This window comes from Podarcis melisellensis (genome assembly GCF_964234715.1).
Source record: "Podarcis melisellensis genome assembly, chromosome: 11".
NCBI classification, from domain to species: Eukaryota; Metazoa; Chordata; class Lepidosauria; order Squamata; family Lacertidae; genus Podarcis; species Podarcis melisellensis.
The window spans coordinates 18,351,034-18,373,911 of NC_138543.1; the positions used below are offsets into that span (position 1 = coordinate 18,351,034).

The 22,878-nt window shown below is 42.5% G+C and overlaps 2 protein-coding genes across 2 annotated transcripts in view; both read right to left on the bottom strand.

Annotated features, from left to right (window-relative positions):
- LOC309379943 (craniofacial development protein 2-like) overlaps window positions 1-22,878 on the bottom strand; it is a gene marked incomplete at its 3' end in the record, with an annotated part of 444,433 nt that overhangs the window by 328,405 nt on the left and 93,150 nt on the right. The gene's annotated exons all lie outside the window — the stretch shown is intronic.
- HSD17B4 (hydroxysteroid 17-beta dehydrogenase 4) overlaps window positions 13,086-22,878 on the bottom strand; it is a 76,401-nt gene continuing 66,608 nt past the window's right edge. Inside the window, exons 23-24 of the mRNA XM_081930558.1 lie at window positions 14,926-15,053; window positions 13,086-13,510 (exon numbers count right to left, since the gene is read on the bottom strand). Of these exons, the coding sequence (XP_081786684.1) occupies window positions 13,421-13,510; window positions 14,926-15,053 (218 nt within the window). The 3' untranslated portion in view covers window positions 13,086-13,420. The remainder of the gene's footprint in view (window positions 13,511-14,925; window positions 15,054-22,878) is intronic.

The following is a 22,878-nucleotide window of genomic DNA, read 5'->3' on the forward strand; positions in this document are numbered from 1 at the left end:
AATGAGACAGACCATTGGTCAATCTGGCTCAGTACTGTCAACACTAAGTGACAATAGCAGGGTAGGATAGCTGAGGGGGAAATCACATCTGGCAACCAATGTGCCCTTTTGTTTTCAGATAGTACATGGGTAGACGAGTCTAGAAAGCCTGGGACACAAATTTTCATGGCCGTCTAGTGGCTATGGTGGCTCATCTATCAGAAGTAAGGTATTTAGTGTTAAGTCTTGATTCTGAAACCAAACGAAGCCTCCTAGAGCACCATATACATCAGGAGGCTTAGTTTGGTCTCTCAAAGGTTTTCTAAAACCTCTGGATCAAAGGAGAACCTCTTTGAAGGCAGTGGGCACAACTCCTTCGTATAATAAAGCATTAACAACTCTCTGGACCATCCAGTCTGTCTCCTGGTCCTAGATATTACTGTCCATGCCCTCAGGCTGCAACAACTTGAGGTTATCCCCCAGGCTTTAACTAGATGGGGCTGCAACAAACCTGAACTAGTTGTGGCATCTGCTTAGGTTCCTATGATATATGAAGATTCCTGCTCAGAAAAAAATCATCTGAAGATTTGGGTGGAACTCCAAAACCACTGAGATAAAAGTAGAAAAATTCACTGGGGTTCTTCAAACTGCCATTGTTGTGCTCAAACGGGGAGCTATAGAGATCCACCATCAACATAAATTTGTATAAGTGCATGCCCGCCCAAAATGAGATCAACATGAGCAGGTCTTCTTAATCATAAGCAGCCTCACATAAAAAGCGTGGAGATACAGCATTTCAACTAACACAGTCCCTTTTTCCGGAAGTCATTTCTTGCAAGTCCCAGAACAGATCTCCATTTCCAAAGTATGCCCAAAGTTAATTCACTGTTTAATGATTTCCTCTGATTTCACATAACAATGCATGTTCAGCTAATTAGAATTTCAGGGACTGAGTGTTTATTTGCATTTTTTACCCCTACAATAAAAAAGGAACCAAATAATAGATCATCTTAAGGTGCGGCATTTTCTCTGACTCAATTAAAAAGCAAAGATACACTATTTCTGTTGAACATAGTAACCATTCTTTATAGTGCAGAATATATTAATTACTGATAACATTCACGTCCCGTTGCCTTCTCAGAAGAATGTAACTAAAAACTAATTACCCTGTAGAATAATCTCTTATCAGCTTCATGCATTTCTCTTGTAACCCACCATGGCTGCGCCGACAGACAATGAGGGTGGTCGGTGCTATCAGAAGCATGAATGAAAGCTGTCCGTATTACATACACACAACACAATGGAAATAAAGGTTTTGACGCCAATTGCGTTTCAGGGATTCATCGCTCCTTGATAATGACGGCATCTGAAAAGTGCATCTCTAAATTCCGCATAGCCAGTGCCAGCTCTCAACCCAAGTCTCCATTTCTGAATGGACCACTGTTGCCTCTGTTCTCATTCGGTTTCCCTCTCCTTCTGGATCCAAACATGAGAACCACCCATAGTCAAAGTGCAAGGGACATGGTGGCTTCTGTTCCATCTCCTCACCATCTCCTCTGCTTGCAAACAGAAAGACCCATCTTCAGTTCCCAGTAAGGCTGGGCAATATCTGGCTGTCAACATTGCAATATATCACCAGCTAAACATTGCAAGATACTGAGATATCATAATGTCCAAAATAAGGAGGGAGATGGTCTTCAACTTTGTGATGTATCACCAGCTAAACATCACAATATACTAATATATCGCAGTGTCTGAAATAAGGATGAAGCTATGTTGAGGCATTGGCTGGCTTCATGGTTTTTCTCACATTGTGATTTTTGCATGGCGTGATTCACAATATATTGCCAGGTCAAAAATGATGAAACCAATATGGACTTGAAACCGATTTTGGATGATATATCGCCCAGCCCTAACACACATCATGATTCATGACATATTGCCAGGTCTAAAACTATGAAACTGATATCACGATATGGACTTCAAACTGGCTTTGGGCAATATATTGATATATCACTCAGCCCTAGTTCATATAATCTCTAGGTAGGGTTGGGAATGTCCCCTGTCTAAAACTTTGGAGACCCATTGATTTTTGGGGTAGACAGTACTGAGCAAGATAGGCCAACGGTCTGACCCAGTACAGTGGTACCTCGGGTTACATATGCTTCAGGTTACATACACTTCAGGTTACAGACTCCGCTAACCCAGAAATAGTACCTCGGGTTAAGAACTTTGCTTCAGGATGAGAACAGAAATCATGCGGCGGTTGCGCGGCGGCAGCGGGAAGCCCCATTAGCTAAAGTGGTGCTTCAGGTTAAGAACAGTTTCAGGTTAAGAACGGACCTCCGGAACAAATTAAGTACTTAACCCGAGCTACCACTGTATAAGGCAGCTTCCTATGTCCCTATGTATGTTGAACAGCAGCAGGGTCAGGAGGTTTTGAGGTTTGGTAGAGAGTATCTGCAGGGATATGTGGGACTCAACAATTGCCCAACTGTGCCAACTTACAACTCCAGCCCTGAATTCAGTTACTTGGAAAGTATAATATACAGGGTGGGTCCACACTCGTGGTTTATAACGTTATTAAATGTATTAGTAGAATCTGATACCATAGAGCGCGGCAGAGTAGGGAAACTGCCATTAAAAGTTATAGAGCGTTATATTTAATAATGTTTAGATCAGTGTAGATCCAGCTGCAGACTTCAGAACTTGCACTACTTTGCTTTTTTGTTTTTTGTTTTTTTTATTTTTTAATATAATTTTTATTAACATTTTCCAAATTAAAAACAAATTAGATCCAATTCATACACTTTCTTCCAAAACCAAAGCCAGGACTTCCCCTTCCCGCCCCCAATTGCGTTCCAAATCTTCCGAATAAGCAATTAAATTCAACAAGTTTTTATCCCATGACTCACTTAACATCAATAACCCAATTTTTCCAAATTCCCATCCCCTAAGATCGATTTTTTCCCTTCCACGAGTTCCCCCTTTCAAAATTTTATAAAAAAAGAAAAAAAGATATAAAGATTACAACCTTTGGATTCCAAATTTCCCTCCCCCCTTTCTCTGTTGTGTTCCTTCTATCCCTTCATCCTAATGTCTTCCTGAAGTTCCTACCCGCTTAATCCATATCCCTCTAGTAGTTTGCCAGTCATATTTAATTACAAATGTCCAATCTTGGAGGGAATCTGTCTCAAAAAGGGGCCCATTTTTTCTATCCAGATTTTTATATCCAGGAGTAAAAAACTCCCATTTAATTTCCATAAGCTTGTCAAATCTGGATGTCCCAAATGTTCCCAATTCTGTCCAGTTCATGATGTTTCCATATTCTTGTCATTCTCTCTCCTCCTTCTGTTTCCCTGTTTTCCCGCAAAAATGTTCTTTTTCCATGACCTTCTTATTTTCTGCAGAGGCTTGTTGTTCAGAAGCAAAACATTATGTCATGTCCCTTTCGTTTTCCAACTAAAGAATCCATTGTTTCCTGTAGTTTGTAGCCCTCTGTAGACAAAACAATGTTCCATTTCTGCAGTTCCCAAGAGATTAAAAGTTACAACTGTTCAGGTTTCCTGAGAAAAACACATGCAATGTCGCTCAGCTCCTCTAGGTGGATCGCAGTAGCTAAGTTCCCTTCCAGATCAAATCCATTAGTCCAAATAATTTGTAAATCCTTATTTGAAACAATTTATATACAATTTAAAACAAATGTAACCGGCAAAGTCCTCAAAGCAAAGTCCCTGCTTTATTCTTCCGTTTTGACAGCCTTTGACAGCTGTCAAAACTCCCGATGCTCTTCCCCAGGTAGTTTCGCGGATCACTCCAGGGATTCCGGGGGGGGGGGTTGTTTTTTTAATACAAATTCCACTTTTCTCCTCCAGCACAGTCTTATAATTTTCCCTCGCAAAGTTGCTAATTCATGAAGATAGAGATACGCTCGATCTTAGTCGTTAAGTCCTTTGTTTTGGCTCTTCTACAATTAAGGGGTAGGCTGACTTCCTTTTTTCCACCTCCCCCGTTCGCTCCAGATTTTAAAAATTTATCCCTCTTTTTTAATCCATAATCCAATTACTCACGGGTTCTTCTTTTAGGTCCAGATTTTCAATAGAAGAAGTCAGCGCTCTCCGCCGGATGGCATGCGGCTGCGCTCGGCAGGGATAGCAGAGAACTCAAAGCACCACGCTTCTCCCCGGCGCCCGATCCGTAGCCTTTAAAAAGGCTCCTTCATGAGCCGGGAGGGCGCTAACGGTGCCAGCCGAGTCTCCATGTCCACGGCCTCACTCTGGCCGTGGTTTTTGAGGGTCCCCGCATCGCCGGTGCGGTAGGACCCAGCCCCTGCCGAGCAGGCTCCCTCCGGAGCTCGGAGGGAGCCCGCCATTCGGCGATGGCGCCGACCCGGAAGTCTTTTTTTTTTTTTTTTAAACATTTATTGAGAACTTATACAAAAACATTACAATTAATTTTTTTTACAATTAATGTTCCAGCTTTTTTGAAGCTGGAATCCTAGGCAGGGATCACACAGCTTGCATGGATTTGTCTGGAATTTTGTCCTCTCAAAACTCAATGATTTCTCAGAATCCTTTCCATCTAAAAAGAGTGAGTATTCCCAAACTTGAGTGGTACACTCATCCGCTGCTCCCACACACTAAACAGGCCCTTCAGTCTTTCACAGTAAAACTGACTAGGCTAGATAGGATTTTGCTACTGGTCACATAACGGAGGCTCCATTCACTCATTGTAATTTACCACACAGAGGCAGCTCCACATAGCAAGCAATTTGCATGAGTGGCTCTTCACACACTTCTAGCTATTTCAACTACATTTGAAAGTGCAAAGAGAGAAAGGAGGGAGGTACAATATACTCAGAAATAAGCCAAGGTCATTTGGGAAGTTGTCTTATTATTCACACAAACGGGTTGCCAGGTGGGAGCAGCCGTCAAGCAACTGAGCTCCAAATTGACAACGGCAACTTTGGCAAGTGAATTGGGACACCCACGCTATCCTTTGCAAGAGAAGTATCATCTTAAGAAAAAACACCTGGATCCCTTGCAGGAAACGAACACATTGTGTACAAACTGAAAACAGACACAGAACATCATTGTGGTCACAGTGTCAGGCTAGAACCGAGGAGACCCAGATTCAAATCTTCACTCGGTGGGTGGACTGGGACCAGCCACTGTCTTTCAACCTAATGAGGGGGGTCTCAGTTCCTTGGAGGAATGTGAGAATTAAATGAAATGAGAGAATGAAAGGAGTGGCAATAAATACACTGGTCATTTGAAAGGTCTGAGCTCCCTTTTGTTACAACATGGCTGCTCTTCTGGAGTTGTTAATAATAATAATAATAATAATAATAATAATAATAATAATAATAATAATAATTCTCAGCATTACAGTGGTACCTCGGGTTACATACGCTTCAGGTTACATACGCTTCAGGTTACATACGCTTCAGGTTACACACTCCGCTAACCCAGAAATAGTGCTTCAGGTTAAGAACTTTGCTTCAGGATGAGAACAGAAATCATGCTCTGGCGGCGCGGCAGCAGCAGGAGGTCCCATTAGCTAAAGTGGTGCTTCAGGTTAAGAACAGTTTCAGGTTAAGAACAGACCTCCGGAACTAATTAAGCACTTAACCCGCGGTACCACTGTACTACTACTGCCAATTATTATTAATTTTAGGGAGTAAATTTAACTCTGTCATCTTTTTTCGTGATTGTGCCTATGGCCCTCAATCTGATGCCCTCCTGATGTTTTCAACTATAACTCCCATGAGTCTTAAACAGCACAGCTGATGCTGCGATCTGGCTAGTGCTGATGGGAATTATAGTCCAAGCTTTCTGGAGGACACCAGATTGGGGAAGGCTGGCCTACACTTATAGTTATTATAGATGTGTATTCATGAAAGTTATTTATTGATGTGTATTCATGTATTATAGATGTGTATTCATGAAAGTTATTATAGATGTGTATTCATGTATTACAAACGCTAAATGTCAAATGTAATGCAAGGCAACTGAAAATTTAAAAAACCAATCATATTTGATATGGGGTGCACCAATTGATTTGTAATATGTTTGCTCCTTTCTCCTCTAAGAGTTTTATTCTCACATCCCTTAAACTACTTTCACCATGTTGAAATATTAAAAATAAAAGAAACATGTATATTTGTCCATTTTTGTATCGGGAAAAGAATTGGATCACCACTGGCTCTCTGAAGAAGCCAGGCTGCTCTCTGCATCAACCTGGCAACAGTCATTAGATTGGGCTGCTGCAGATGGAAGATGCAAGAATGCAGGACCACTCCATCAGCACAGCTGAGACACAAGCATCTTCAATCAATAAACCAAAACTTGCAACTAAGAACTTGTATGAGCTTACGCTTTTCCTCTCCCCTCCCAATCTGTCTTCCTTTTGTGCCATTTCTTTTTAGATTATAAATCTTAAGGCAGGGGCAGACACTCTATCTCAGATAAAGATAGAAATACATATCCGCCATGTCCTTTCTTCTCTAGAAAAATTGGAGGTATTTTCAAAACAGTCGGTGAAAGAGGCAACAGCATTGTATGTTAGAAGTGGGGCGTTTTGATCTTGAAGAAAGAATGCCAAGGTAAGGCAAGGACAGAGCACAAATCCCAGACAGGGAAACATTAATGCATTACTCTGCATTGAAAATTTAATTTTCTCAGGAATAGTGATTGGCATGCACTGCAATCAAATTCCCTATACCAGACCGATAATGTTTCAGTGTGTACCTCGACATGAAAATCCTCCTTAAAAGCATTCAGAAGATGCTAACAGGATTGGGGAACCAAGTGTAAAATTAAAACGCTGGTGTCTCTTCCAAGGCTGAGTGAACCTGACAAAAAGAAAAGAATCCTAACCAAAGATAAGCCATATAGCAAGATTGCATCCTTCCTTCCGCTGCAATCCTAAATGAACCTATCCGGACGTCTCCATGGATGTTTGTTCTCCTGCGAGGATCAAGTCTTGCTAAATTTGAGGGTGATCTTGCGGACAAAAACGAGTTGTCCTCACAACTCTACTCATGGGAGAAATGTGACAGGCAAGAAAGCAGCTTGTGTACGTTGTGTTACAATCTCGGAGCTGCTCTGCTTCCTGATATAAGGGGCTCCCGGCTCATCTGTTCATTTCCCAAGAATAGCCTAGTGCAGACTACAATAAAAGCAAATAAGAAAAGAAGGACACAGGCTTTTAGTTCTTTCAAAGATAACCAAGGCCACTTCAACACAAATGAAATTGGCCCAAACACAGACCGGCTTCCCCAACCAATTTCCTGCCATTCATATTCTGTAACCCTTTGTAAACCTGCCAGTCAATAGAGGGTAAGAGAAATAAAAAACTGTGCTGAACTTTCGCAGCTTGTGAGCATGTAGAATTGGATCAAGGTGAATTGCGAATTCACACAGACTGGGGAGGAAGAGGGGATGGCAAGTGTGGATGAAAGGGCAGGCATAAGCTGTATTTCCTCATAAAGTTCCTACGTCGAACATTTGCCACCAAAGCTTCCCATATTCGGAGTGGTCAGACAGCTATTTTTTTAATGTGTTTTTGCATTTCAAAAATCAGTTGGGTCTATAAGGGACGAGATGATCTTTTAGATATGTCATGGAGCTACCTGCTTGAAAAAAACATTTTTAATCCAATTTCACTTGTGAAAAAAGGCACAACGCAGGTGACCATAAGCACAAACACAAATCTCAAAATGACAGTCAGTAAGTCAGTTTCAACACCATTAATCCACTCGGTATCATGCTAAATGCAAAATGAGTTTATAAACTAAGATGAAAAAAAGAAAGAAGGCACTTGTTTAAACTGAACTGCAGCAGTCTAAAGCATATACTGTTCCGGGATGGTTTATTACCTCTGTTTAGGGAAGTTTTTAAAGTTTGATGTTTTATTGTGTTTTTACTATCCTGTTGGAAGCCACCCAGAGTGGCTGGGGAGGCCCGGCCAGATGGGCGAGATATAAGTAATAAATTTATTATTATTATTATTATTATTATTATTATTATTATTATTATTATTATTAGCTCTGCTCATGCATTACTCACATGCAGTCAGTGTCAGTGCTGATGGTGGAGCAGGGCCACACTTTTTCACCTTGTCCCCAGCAATTGGGCCTTCTTTCTGCACTACCTTGCGCACAGGGACCCTGTCCAACCAGGACAGCCAAACAAGTCATTGCACTGAGGAAGTTATTGGCACCAAGTCAGTTGAAATCCATCTCCTCTGGGAACCAGCATTTCTGAATTCTTTCCTTTTGAGGAAAGTCTCCTAATTATGGTACCCTAGGCTTTAAATGCAATTTCAAGGATGTTATTTCTGCAGCTTTGAATTGTGCTTTTATTTTTTTAAAACCATTTGAACTACTTTACAGGCATTTTTGCTTTCTACATCCAATCGCCTTTTTTAAGCCTTGGAAATGCCTGTGAGTGTGTCTGTGTGTGTGCATATGTGTGTGTTATTCTACAGAGGAAATAAACGTGAATCTTTGGGTAAACAGCTAGTCCATTATGGTGTCTGCTGTCAGACTCTTTGCATTTTGCCTTTTCTCTCTCTGTCTCTCTCTCTCATTAGAGAGGTTGTCTCTCTGATTAGATAACTCAGCAGCCAGCCATATTCATCACTTTGGAGAATACCTCTCCCCCTCACACCTGAATATGTAGGTAAAGGTAAAGGACCCCTGGACGGTTAAGTCCAAAGACGATTATGGGGTGCAGTGCTCATCTTGCTTTTTAGGCTGAGGGTGCTGGTGTTTGTCCACATAAGCTTTCCGGGTCATGTGGCCAGCATGACTAAACCACTTCTGACACAATGGGACACTGTGATGAGTGCCAGCGTGCACAGAAACACCGTTTACCTTCCCACTACAGCACCGTTTACCTTCCCACCTATTTATCTACTTGCATTGGTGTGCTTTTGAACTGCTCGGTTGGCAGGAGCTGGGACAGAGCAACGGGAGCTCAACCCGTCATGGGGATTCCTTCCAAGAGTTTAGACCACAGTGGTTTAGACCACAGCGCCACCTGCATCTCTCTACCTGAATATGTGTCTCTCTCCACCAGCCATTGGCTGCTTCCAAAATAGTGTACTGTCCAGAGTATGCAGACCTTCCAAGGTTCTCTATTTTCCAGGGATGACCCCAGATTTACAGAAGCCGTCTGGTTTCTGATTTGATACCGGAATGTCCCACTTTCCCTTAGGACCCCCCTTATTTTCATCAAAGAATTGCTCTGTATGGAGTTATGCGACCCCCGAAGCCAAGCATATAAGTAACTATACAACCTTTAGAAGACATATGAAGGCAGGCATGTACAGTTTTATTATGTTTTCATATATGTTGGAAGCCACCCAGAGTGGCTGGGGCAACCCAATCCGACAGGCAGCGTATAAATTATTAAATTTGTTGTTGCTGTTGTTGTTGTTGTTGTGAAGTAGGATGTCTCTATTTTCATCAGGGAAATGTTCCAGGGTATGGAGGTTGGTGTCAAGCATTCATCACTCCCCAGTGAGCCCCATAGCCAGAACCGCAGCAAGGTTTTGCACAAATTCAGAAGTCAGCTAAATTTTAGAATTCTAGAATTTCACATTATTTTAAATTTGCTCTAATTTTTTTTGGTCTTTCAAGCGCAAGAAGCCTAAATCTCGAAGGCTCGCAAAACTAGTTTCTTAGAATGTGGACTTCAAGGGTTATAAAAACATATTGTAGAGCAAGAATCAGTATATGCTTTGCATAGTATACACTGACATCCTTTTCTAAAGCCCCTCAGTCCATAATTGTGGATTTGACTTTTTTCTACAAAATTCGTAGAACTGCTTGACAAACGCACTAAGGGGAGCATCATGGGAAAAGTTAGGGCCTCTGTACACGTGATGTGGGTGGCACTGTGGGTTAAACCACAGAGCCTAGGGCTTGCCAATCAGAAGGTTGGTGGTCCGAATCCCCGCGACGGGGTGAGCTCCCATTGTTCGGTCCCAGCTCCTGCCAACCTAGCAGTTTGGAAGCACGTCAAAGTGCAAGTAGATAAATAGGCACTGCTCCGGTGGGAAGGTAAACGACATTTCTGTGTGCTGCTCTGGTTCGCCAGAAGTGGCTTAGTCATGCTGGCCACATGGGCCGGAAGCTGTACATCGGCTCCCTCGGCCAATAAAGTGAGATGAGCGCCACAACCCCAGAGTCGTCTGTGACTGGACCTAATGGTCAGGGGTCTCTTTACCTTTTTACACGTGACACTAATGATGTCACTTGCAGATGACACATAAATGCCCAAGCCTGAGATGCCATGTTGGCAGTCCAAGCCATAGAAAGTGGCACCTTGAGGAAGACGATGTGTGTTCTGCATAGCAGATGGAGGTGTTTAAATGGCGTCTCCTTTCTACTACTCAGATAGGGCTGCAAAGTTCCTGTCCTTTCATCATCACATTCATTTTTAAAGCGATTCTTTAATAAGGAATGCACCTGTCGACATTTAAGCGCAAATGTCTGTAATTCCCGAGGACAGTTCTTAGGAGCAGTCAAATCCTCTGGAACAACCTAATTAAGAGAAATTCCAGTGGCTTAGAGGAAGAACAGCCAGAGGCCCAAAGCCAGGCTGAAGCAAAGGCAAAACACATTACGGGCTTTACCCCTATTTCACTTCTATTCTCGCGTGTTATTTAAAAGGCCATTAAATGGGTCACTTAAAAGGATGTTGAGCTATAACGCTTCACTTGGTTTGCAGGAAATGGGAATGAACTGCGTAAGGCGACAATGCAGACGACAGGGGAAAAGGCATAAAGTCCTTCCTGGAGAAAGCATTCAAAGAAACTTAAATTGGACAAGCTTACCAATGATCCAAGCAACTTTTTTTTTTACATGCAGCTCTAAATCAACCCGTTGCTTTCTCATTTTTGGAGGCAGAACTTGCAGTTTAGCAAATATCCAGTGTATTGACTTCGTTCTATGCTACAGAACGCATAGCATCCTTCTGTTTTTCTAAAGCATCACCAGTTAGAAACATGCCTGGGACCCCCTTCCCAGCCAAGAGACTTCGCATTTAAATTCAAAATTCGCTCTTTCCAAAGCAACACATGAATCGAAATGCAGTCCCCCTTTGAAATGGGCACTTACCCTGATTTTGTAATGCAGCCAAGTAATGCACACAAAAATCCAGATTCTGTATGCATGTATTAGTGAAAATAACACAACAGGTGCATTATATTGGGGAAAGCTGATTTGCAAAAACATGTACATTGGGCAAAATTGCCTAAGAAAACATGTATATTTGGAGATATCTGCATGAAAATGCTGGAGAATATCCAGGAGGACTTTAAAAACAACAGCCCACAAACTGGTGTGGAAATGTGGATAACTGATTTTAAGACTGGAAAAATGAGGAATTCATAGACCAATGGCTTTGCCCATTGCTATCTGCCAATGTCTGCCACCAGCCTGACTTGACAATTAGGACACCATGAATATGTCAGCAGTACTAGTCTAAGGAAAACAGAGATGCTCCAGACCTGGAGGGCTAATGGAGCTGTGTTGCAGGGCAACATCGTTCAGCACTACCGCCGATTAAAGTGAAGAGAGAAACTGACAAGAGAGGAGTCTGCAGAAGCGATGCTGAAGGATCCTTGCTCCAATAAATCGCCTGCTATCCTAAGTCTTCAGGGCCTAGGATGAAAATCTGTGCTGCATTTCGTCAAGAGGAGATGCAAAAGGCCAGCTCACATGTAAAGTGGAAAATTAATGTCAAGCTAGCTACAAAATGGCACATTCGACCATAAATATCAAGAGCTGCCTTCTGACAGCACTAACTCTAGAGCATATTGAACGAATAGCAACACAAAGCCTACGTGAAAGTCTTGGTTGAAAGTATGAGGAAAAACAACACTGAAAATGGCATCAGAAGCTACCGTATTTTTCATCTATAAGACGCACCCAAGCATAAGAAGCACCTAGTTTTAGAGGAGAACAAGAAAAAAAATATTCTCCCCCTCTCTGCGCAGAGCCCCTCCAGCAAAGCCTCCAGAGGCTTCACATTGCTTTCGCTGAAGCCATGGAGCCTGCATTCGCTCCATAATATGTACACACATTTACCCTTACTTTTTAGGAGAGGAAAAGTGCATCTTATAGAGCGAAAAATACGGTAAGTGAGACTTGTAGCCTTGTTTTGCCAATTTCACATTTTGTATCCAGATTCATTATTTTTCATTATCATGTACCTTTATGCTTAAGCTCCATGTATTATGAATTTCCCCCTTGGAGTCATGCAATCTGAAAGAGTCCTGAAAAAGTTATAGTGGAGAAATTGAGGGTGTGGTGGTGCCCACCCTGTGGATTGCTCTCCCATCAGATGTCAAAGAAATAAACCACTCCCTGGCTTTTAGAAAACATCTGAAGGCAGCCCTGTTTAAGGAAGTTTTTAATGTTTGATGTTTTAGCGTGTTTTTAATATTGTGTTGGAAGCCGGCCAGAGTGGCTGGGGAGACCCAGCCAGATGGGCGGGGTATAAGTAATATATCATCATCATCATCATCATCATCATCATCATCATCATCATCATCTGGCATGAATGCTAGGATAGTTAGTCTCGCCTTCCTGCAACTTGTGAAATTTGGTAGGGAACATGATGCTATAGCACACTTGGATGAATGTGTGCAAACATCTCTGGTGGGTTAAATTCAGGAACTTACCACCACCACCAGAAAATGTTGCATGCAGACCCAAGGGTTTGCTCTGGCTTGCTCTGGTTGTGCAAGTAATGCTAAACTATGGTTTAGCACTACATCACACGGGTAATAAAATGATTCCTTCTCTGACCCGTCCTTAGTAACATTATTGTAACTCTCATTGGTTTTGTAGTTGTACTATAGGTAAATTCACTCCATTTTTCAGAGAATAATCCTATTGCTATGGAGTTCAGAGAGACCTATTATAGTCTAATAATAAATAGCTGCAACTGTTGGCCTGATTATCCCTGCAATCTACAAACTGAAGTATAAGACACGAATCCCACATATTATTCGTAATTGTAGACTCCGCCCCTCCAACTAACAGGAGCAATATGGCTTAGGCTTCTGAACAACAATAACCCAGAACAGGATGGTATCAAAGTTACGTTTTATTGAATTACGTTTAAATTTCATATAGAAATATATTAACTGAATGTGTTTTAATTGGAAGTAGCTCCAAGGAACAAGGTCTAAGGAAGGTATAAATGTTTGCAACATTGAAGAAGAAAGAAGAAAGATCATGTTAAACCCATCAACATCCACACCAATTTTCTGTATCCGCAAGAATCAAGGCAACTTGCGAGTTAGCAATAAAGTCTATTAGAAGTTATCTAAGACAGGATTTGCATAAAGGTTTCAGGTTGCTGATCTGAAAAAGGAAACGGCTCCTTTTTTCTTCCCAGGCGAACTCAATCCAGCAGGGAACTCACAGCTTTGCATACTGTTGAAGAATCGTCCCCAGCTTCTGGCTCAGCATGATGTTTCCTTTAACTTTCAGCTTACCAGAGATGAATGCCTACAGCAAGCAGAGTGGGGGGGAAACAATTAAAGAGGCTGTCTCTGCTCTTCCAGAGTTGCACTTTTAAAGAACAGTTACAAGAGAATGCGACAACGAGGAATTAACTGGGGACGGGGGCGGCATCTGCTGTGGACAATTGGGGTCAAACCTATCGAATCACCAGGGGTTGTTGTTTCTTGGAACTAAAGGAAAGGAAAGGCTAGAATAATTCTGAATAGTGATTTTGAAGATCTGGACCATTCCACAGTTAGGAGTGCAGAGCTATGAGACTGCAAATTCTCATATTGCCCACTGCAAAATATTACCATGGGTAGAAAGGAAATGCAGCACATTAGCACGATAAGTCATCAATTCAGCAACGCTGATGCTCAATTCTTAGGCTATACATAACCAGTCGTAACAGCATGCAGAACATGAAGAGGCGAATTCTCAGCAATGTATCACTTTTAGGATGCACAAAATGAAGTTGATAAACCCACACTATTATAGTTAAGCATTATGGCTTGGTGCACACTATTCTGTCATGTCTAGGCTTGCCATAACGTCTGAAAAATTCCAGACATGCCAAAGGCCTGGCTGAAGAGAAATGCTTTTGTCTGGTGCCTAAAAATATATAATGAAGACACCAGATAAACCCCATCCCACAAATGGGGAGTCCCTACAGAAAAGGCCTGTTCTTGTGTTGCCACCCTCCGGACCTCACGTGGAGGAAGCACACGAAGAAGGAACTCGGATGATGAATGTGTTAGAATTCCTGCTCCATGATTGCAGTCATGGGATTTTTGTCTTTCACACGACGGTCTATATTTTGACTCCACAGAGTGGGAAGTGACAGAGACAGGATGTTTGTGTTACTATGTTCCGTGAAGTGGGACTACTGTCCTTTGTTCTTTTTCTCTTTGCTGTCTGATGCTAAAGAGAGAGAGAGCCATGTTGCAGTGCTCCGTGTGTGTTTATATGTAAATAAAGTAGATTAGCCAAAATGCTGAGTTGCTGAGGTCTGTCACGCAAGTTGCGCAAACTCTGCGGATCCCTAAGTGTGCTGGTGTTGGTTGGCATCGGTCATTGTGATGTTCGGGCTGAAGAAAGCTTATGAAACTCCTGAATGATTGACCAGGAGGGAGAGAACATGCCAGGCAAGCATGTGTCTCTGCCAGGGTCCTACTCGAGTGTAGGCTAAACTCCTGACACAATGCAGGGGCCAGGACACTTCATATGGGGAGAAGTGAGCCTTCAGGTATTGTACATAGCATTGTAACAACTAAAACAAGATGTCCAAGATGATTAACAAATTAGGTATTTTCTTAATATGGGAAGTTGTTGCTGCCCTAGCCATCCTTTGTTTAGGCTTGTTGCTTTAGCATCTCTTAATTAAAAGTCATTCCTTTAAAACATGAATTCTGCATCTGTACCTTTTGTGGGTTGATCTTGCCTAGCACCAAATCCACGAAGTCGTCATCCGACAAGCTGAAAATGGTGTCAGCCTTCCCACGGGCTGGTCCCTGGTACACGTCTCCAGAGCCATTCTTTAAGTCCATGGCTGGGGGAAATTGATAAGAGTTTTTTTAAAAAGAATGGAAAAAGCAAAAACTGAATGTTACATACTCCCTTAAGAACTTTTTTTTTATCAAGAAGAGAGTCATACAGAACACTGGGAACTTAAAAGATACAAGACAACAGTGGTTAACAGCAATGAGATTAATTCCTGAATTTAATTAGTCTGAACTAGCAAACACACCAGAGCTCAACATTATCAAAGCAGAAAAAAGACAAAAGCAAACATTTCTTTTATCACTACACCCAGATTCCCAACCATATAAGTTCCTAAATTATTTTAATTTATTAACACAGAAGTAATGAAGTCTACCTAATTACGTGCCTCCCGTTCAGTCATTTGAGTTACCTGCTGCGGGGATGCTCCAACGGAGAGTGGCTCAATTTATGAAACTCGTTATCCCCAGGCACTTGGGTCCTTTGAGCCCCCTCACAGTATGACAACCTGTTCGGCTTTCCGCCGTATCCTGCAACCTACCCTCATTAAGCATCCGAGTGAAGAGGTTGTACATATGCTTTAATAGCTAATTACCTGGGGAAATTGCTTCTGCTGAAAAGTGTTGGCTCGGTCCATAGAAGTGTTCCACAATCTCTGCAAGTTGCCTCAAAACATTTATTTCCCTGGCCATTTGAGATGCGGTGCCAAGGGGGTGGGGGCACACAAAACGGCGATGCTGCTTGGAGAAGGCAGCGAAATCCCTGACTCGAAGCAGGTTCAGAACACACAAAATGAAGTGCCATATTTTTCACTCCATAAGGCGCACTTTTTTCTTCCTAAAAAGTTAAGGGGAAATGTCTGTGCATCTTATGGAGCGAATGCGTGGTCCCTGGAGCCGAATTGCCCAGGGGAGAAAAGCCGATCATGCTTTTTTTTTTTGAAAGAGGGAAGTGGGTGTTGAAACAAAGTCGCTAATCCACAAGCGATTGGGGAGGGAGATAAGGGACACTAGCAATAAAGGAGGCTGCCTGGGAGGAGGAAGGTAAAGACAGGGAACTTGCAAGGAGAGGAGACAGGAAGACTAGAGCAATGAGGAGAGAAATTAGAAGAAAAGGAGGAGCAAAAAAATGCCCCAGCTAAGGAAAAGACACTAAGAGGGAAGGGAGTGTTGAAAGGAAGCAGCTGATCGGCAAGCGATCGGGGAGGGAGATAAGGGACGCTAGAGATAAAGGAGGCTGCCTGGGAGGGAGGTAAAAGCCCATGGATCCTCAGGATTTTTGCACTGGGTCACCCCAAGTTCACCATCAGATCACATAGCAAGTCCATGGCTACAGCCTGCACCAAAAAACCCACACATCCACTGTTTCGTGGGGCCGCAATGGCGCAAAAACATGGTTACAAAGCACGGATCCACATGGACTCTCAGGGGTTTTGCATTGGGCTACCCCAAACTCACTGTCGAATCACATGTCTGTGGCCACAGCATGAACCACAAAAATCATACATCCACTGTTTTGTTCAGAATATTTTTCTTGTTTTCCTCCTCTAAAAACTAGGTGCGTCTTATGGTCAAGTGTGTCTTATGGAGCAAAAAACACAGTATTTCTTCACTTAAGCAAGTGGGTTCTGGGTTGGCCCTGCTCTCAGAGTTACAACTGCCCATTGGCTCCACCCCAGGACCTCAGTGCGTTAGGCAAATGGGGGAACCTTTGAATTCAGCTGAAGGTGACAGGCTCCTCCAAGGGACCCAGAGTCCCAAACTCCACAATCTATTCATCTGAACATGTATAGGTTCCTCCTTCAGACCTTCTGGCAATGTGCAGAAGGTCTGGGGGGTAGAGCCAATGAGGAAAGTGGGGTGTCCATTGAGCAGAACCTCCTCCACCAATGTTCTTCGAACATATGGAGCTTAATTTCTGAAGTGGGCTAACAGAATTCCCTGCCACAAGATGTGGAGATGGTTTTAACTAAACTGGTGTATGAGCAAAAGCCAGCAGCACAGAGGCAACAACAACAACAATAATAATAGTAATAGTTTGTTGTGGTTGTTTTTTGAAATTGTTTTTATTGGATTTTACAAATGTAAAGTTCTAACAACACCAAATGCATATCCATATATAGAGATTTCTCTGAATCTCGAGACTTCCCACCATCCCCCTTCTGGGTCCTATTGTCAACATTTTCAGCTGCATATAATTTCATAATCTATATTTTGCATCTGTCCATATTATCCATAGTGCTTGTGACATTACAAGTGTTATTAGAATCCTGCTAATGTTTTCATCTGCTTACAGTGGTCTCCTAAATAAATTAAATAATTTCCCATTCTTTCTTGTTGTGGTGGTGGTTGTGGTGGCGGTTGCTGCTTTCTGTTTCTGTTGTTGTTGTTGCTGCTATTATTATTATTTTATTTGCCACCCATCTGACTGGGTACAACATTGAATTCCTCCCAATAGGTCTACTTTGAGTGAAACTTAGTTAAATACCATGCTATGAGTAAAGAATCCAGGGCCGCAACAGGAGAAAGGGCAGGATAGATCTAACAATATAAATAAATAAATGTCTGTATAAAAATGGGTTTTACAGTTCATCTCTCCCCTCTCAAGCACTTTCTATACTATACTGCTGCAGTTAGTAGAAAAGATGTAATCTTTGATTGGTACTCTCAAGCAGTCTCTCCCTGGAAAATGAAGAGGAAGACAGACAGATACTAAATTTCTCTGTCAGTACAGGAAGTTATCTGCTCAGATAGAGGACATATATCGCTTATTACCGAACTCTTGTGCTTGAAAAAGTCACAGCTGTAAAGATAATAGTAAGTACTTCAGTATCGCCAAGTTCAATAGTAATATGCTGGATTCTTTCCTCTGCATCCTGCTAAAAAGGTTACCAAGTGGAACACAAAATTGCCTATAAGTGTACGAAGGCAGCAGCATATTCTGTATGGATTTTCCCCAGAGTAGTTATTGCAAAAAAGAAAAGAAAAATGAAGGCAGTATTCACATTTAATCTTTTCGTGATACATTTCAGGGCCAACTATTATCCGGGCCAACTTATTTTTTAAAAAATCAGTGTCCTACTTTCCTTCAGCATACAGGCTTCTCCCCCTTCTAAGCTAACGCACACACACAAGGATATAATGCGGGATGTTTTGTTTTGTACTATAGTGCTTTTTTAATGTTCCATTTCAAGACTATCTTAAATCTTAGCCAAGTATCTCTCCTTTCTTTACGGAACACCAACAATTTCTCAAAATGTCCGTTCTCCCAAAGTCCTATTTCCTGCACAAAATGCGCTGCCAAAATGATCTACTACAGGGTATATAAGCTGTCAGGTATCGTGTAGCTTGCAATGGAGAATGTTATGACAAGATTTTGCTCTGCCAATTCATTTTCACATTTTGCAAATTTCCAGAGCCGCTCTCTTCTTTCCTGCCCCTGTTAGAGTGTATAAAAACAACGCCATTGCCAAGCTAATGCTCCTGTAAGGACCTGACATTTTTAATTATGATATCCAAGCAATTTTACCATCGGTGAGACAACAAGTTGGAAGCTGCTTTCTTTGTCTCTAGGTTGTCCTATGAATAACAGCTTCACAAAGAACAGGTTGTGCTTGTATTTGTTCTAAGAATTGTCTTTGTGAGATGTTGTCTATATGCTATGCAACACACCGTATCTCTGAAGCAGTTTTACATGGAATTTTAGTACAGAAGACTTCAGCATTTACCTGACGGGTTCCAATAATATTGCCTTTTTTCCCCTTTACAAAAACCCCACAGCTTTCTCCAGTTTAGGATGAACATTGAATAAAACAATTTAAAAGATTTCACATAATCCTTTCCGCAGATGAGAAAGTTGCCACATTGCAATACCACCATACTCATTTTTTTAAAAAAACAAATTATTTTGTCTTAATATAAGATATCCACAGAAAGGGTTCCTATGGAGAAACATTGCCAGCTGTTTCAGAGAAAAAAAATAGGGTACGACAAGTATCTTCCATTATATATTATTATTATTATTTCCATACCGTCACAGGGAGGTTTGCAAAATAAACCATTTAATGGTATACTGGTTAACTGCTTGGTTCAAATTTCAATTCACCCAAAAACTCACTAGCTGAGTCACTTTCCTCTCTGCCAGCCATTTGTAAATTAACATAGCATTAGCTAACCATACAGGGCTGTTGTACAAATGAAGCTGTAATCCTATATACAGACTTACCTGAAAGCAAGTCTTACTGGGACTTACTTCAGAGTAGACATGCCAGTGGCGTAGCGTGGGGGGTACAGGGGGGCCGGCCGCACCGGGCGCAACATCTGGGGGTTAGGGTTGAGGGGGCGCAAATCCACGGGTTAGGGGGTGAAAATTACTTGGCCCGGGTGCTGACAACCCACGCTACGCCACTGAGACATGCACAGTGCCTTGAATACATCTAAAGCACAATATCAGACCCTCCAAGTGTCCCTATTTTCCTGGATTTACAGAAGCCGTCCCAGTTTCTGATTTGATCCCGGAATGTCCTGCTTTTCCTTAGGACGTCCCTATATTCAATGGATACATGCTAGAGGATATGGTAGGGTGTCCCTGTTGTCACTGGAGGTATGTTGGAGAATATGGAGTTACCAATCCCTGATTGAAAATTGATATAACCTTTAGAAGACACCTGAAGGCAGCCCTGTATAGTGAAGTTTTTTAAAAATGTTTAATGTCTTACTATGTTTTTATATATGTTGGAAGATGCCCAGAGTGGCTGGGGTAAGCCAGTCAAATATATATAAATAACATCAACATCGTTGTTGTTGCTGTTGTTGACTAGGATGTCCCTGTTTACATTGGAGAAATTTTGGAGAGTATACAATATAAATGCTAAATAGCATTTCATTACCACGAAGGAGGCCTTTTGGTAAAGACCAGTTTACCATTAGAGAAATAATTCTCGGATTTAAATGGTCTCGGATTTAAACGGCCTCGGCCCAGCATACCTGAAGGAGCGTCTCCACCCGCATTGTTCAACCCGGACACTGAGGTCCAGCTCCAAGGGCCTTCTGGCAGTTCCCTCACTGCGAGGAGTGAAGTTACAGGGAACCAGGCAGAGGGCCTTCTCGGTAGTGGCGCCCGCCCTGTGGAACGCCCTCCCATCAGATGTTAAAGAAATAAGCAACTATCTGATGTTTAGAAGACATCTGAAGGCAGTCCTCTTTAGGGAAGTTTTTAATGACTGATGCTTTAATGTATGTTTAATCTTTCGTTGGAAGCGGCCCAAAGTGGCTGGAGAAACCCAGCCAGATAGGCGGGGTATAAATAAATTGTTGTTGTTGTTGTTGTTGTTGTTGTTGTTAATGGGGGAGGGAAACAATGAATTGTCTTGATAAGATCTCAAATGCATTCCATGCAGTGTATAAAAGGAATTCTTATTGTTGTTCTTCTGCATTTATGCTGAAGAATTTCCACTTCCAACGCAAGTATTAATTCCGGTTCACGTGTCCCAGCTGCTGAGGGATGGTAACGAAATGAAGAGGCTGGCATGATATGGAATGATACAAGGGAGGAGGTTCTAGTCAATTGCACAAAGCAATAAAAGCTTTTTTGGCACTTGTGAATTTGGGAAGAATAAAATTATTGGCCGTGTCAACCAGAACTGCAAATCATTTCCTTAAGGGCTGCTTCTCGTCATTTATTCCTCTGACATTCAGCCCAAGGACATCAGCTGAAGACACCAGAGATTCAGCCGTCACCCACAAGAGCTACGAGCTGCAGGGGTCCAGAAGGCTGCTAGTGCTGTCAACAGCAGCCGTGGCAGATTACACCAGAGAAGAAAGCCAAGGGAGAAGTGACAAAAGCCAAAAAATGAAGTGCCAAGGCAGGCACAGCAGTCCCGTGGATTTATCAATGGGAAGAGGCCTAGCAGGTAGGCCAGGAGAACAAAGGCAGCTGTCAAAGCAAAGGCACCGCTGGCTAAAATCTAGCTGCAAACCTTTAGCAGAAAAGTTTCAAAGCAGATCCCAAAAGAATCAAAGTCCAACATCATCAATGTTAACAAAAAGCTTGTGAGATTTTATTATTATCGTTGCCCTTCCTAGTGGAAAACAGCAGGCATATTGGAATTGGGGCTGAGTGATGTCTGGTTTTCAACACTGTGATATGCCACCAGCTAAATATCATGATATACCGATGTCTGAAATAAGGATGGAGTTATGTAGAGGCATTTCCGTGTGCTGCGCTGGCTCGCCAGATGCAGCTTCGTCACGCTGGCCACGTGACCCGGAAGTGTCTCTGGACAGCGCTGGCCCCCAGCCTCTTAAGTGAGATGGGCGCACAACCCCAGAGACAGACACGACTGGCCCGTACGGTCAGGGGTACCTTTACCTTTACCTTTATGTAGAGGCAAACAGGGTACTGTCCTGGCAACTGCTACTGCTTAGGGTTCTAAAACAGACACATTTTTACAGAGCAAAGGGGCGGCAGAAATCATGAAAGAAGCAACGCTAGCTTCGCAGTTTTTCCCATATTGCAATTTTTTACATAGCGCATGCACACACATCATGATTCGCAATATGTGACCATGTTGAATATGATGTAATGATTACCACAACGTGGACTTCAAACCAAATTTGGACAATGTAGCTATACATCGCCCAGCCTTAATTGAAACCTAGTCAGATTGGAGGGGGTGAAGCATGTTGAACGATAAGGCTAGATTAAAATAGATCTAGCTGCAGAGACATCACCTTGCCATCAAAGGTCTGTATAGTAAAAGCCATGGTTTACCCAGTGTATGGAAGTGAGAGCTGGACCATAAAGAAGGCTGATCGCCGAAGAATTGATGCTTTTGAATTATGGTGCTGGAAGAGACTCTTGAGAGTCCCACAGACTGCAAGAAGATCAAACCTATCCATTCTGAAGGAAATCAGCCCTGAGTGCTCACTGGAAGGACAGATCCTGAAGCTGAGGCTCCAATACTTTGGCCACCTCATGAGAAGAGAAGACTCCCTGGAAAAGACCCTGATGTTGGGAAAGATGAAGGGCACAAGGAGAAGGTGACGACACAGGGTGAGATGGTTGGACAGTGTTCTCGAAGCTACCAGCATGAGTTTGACCAAACTGTGGGAGGCAGTGGAAGACAGGAGTGCCTGGAGTGCTCTGGTCCATGGGGTCACAAAGAGTTGGACACGACTAAACAACAACAACAAGCTGCCATTTGTCTGTCAGAAGAGCCCCAGTACATTATAACCTTTTGAAGAGGATATCCAAGGCTACATAAAAGGAAGAGTGACAGGAATGTATGGTTGCTATATGAATAGTCACCTCAAGCTCAGGCTGGAAGTTAGGCATATAGAGCATTTTGAACAATCTACAGCCCTAGTCAAGTGTTATGGTGACAAATAAAATCTACTTGCAAGCATGGTGAATGGGGACAAGTGCAACAAGCGTCTCCTGTCCCTCGCCTTTCAACTCATGGAGGTCAAGACTTCCTCTACTCAGGGAGACATTCCCCACACAATAATCTGAGTTCTAAACCATACAGAGTCTCCACAAGAGGTTCCACGGTTCAGACCTTCACCATCCATGAGATGGAAGACGGCAGAGGTGGCGAAACTGCTTTGCATGCTCGTCCCCTACTCGCATGTGGGTTTTCACCCATGAGCAGAATGCCTGAATGGTGCTTATATCAAGCCTAAATGTGCCAGCAGTGCTTGCTTATACGATGAAGCACTGAATAACCACAGTCTGCAGCTGTTTTCTTCTTCCATTGCCCCATGAGAGTTGCTGACCTAGATGGCTTCAGCGTACGAGGTTTCGGGTTTGAAAATGGAAGGAAAGAGATAAGAAAACAGGGATCTTTCTGCTTCGTTCTTAGTGTTAAGGGAAGG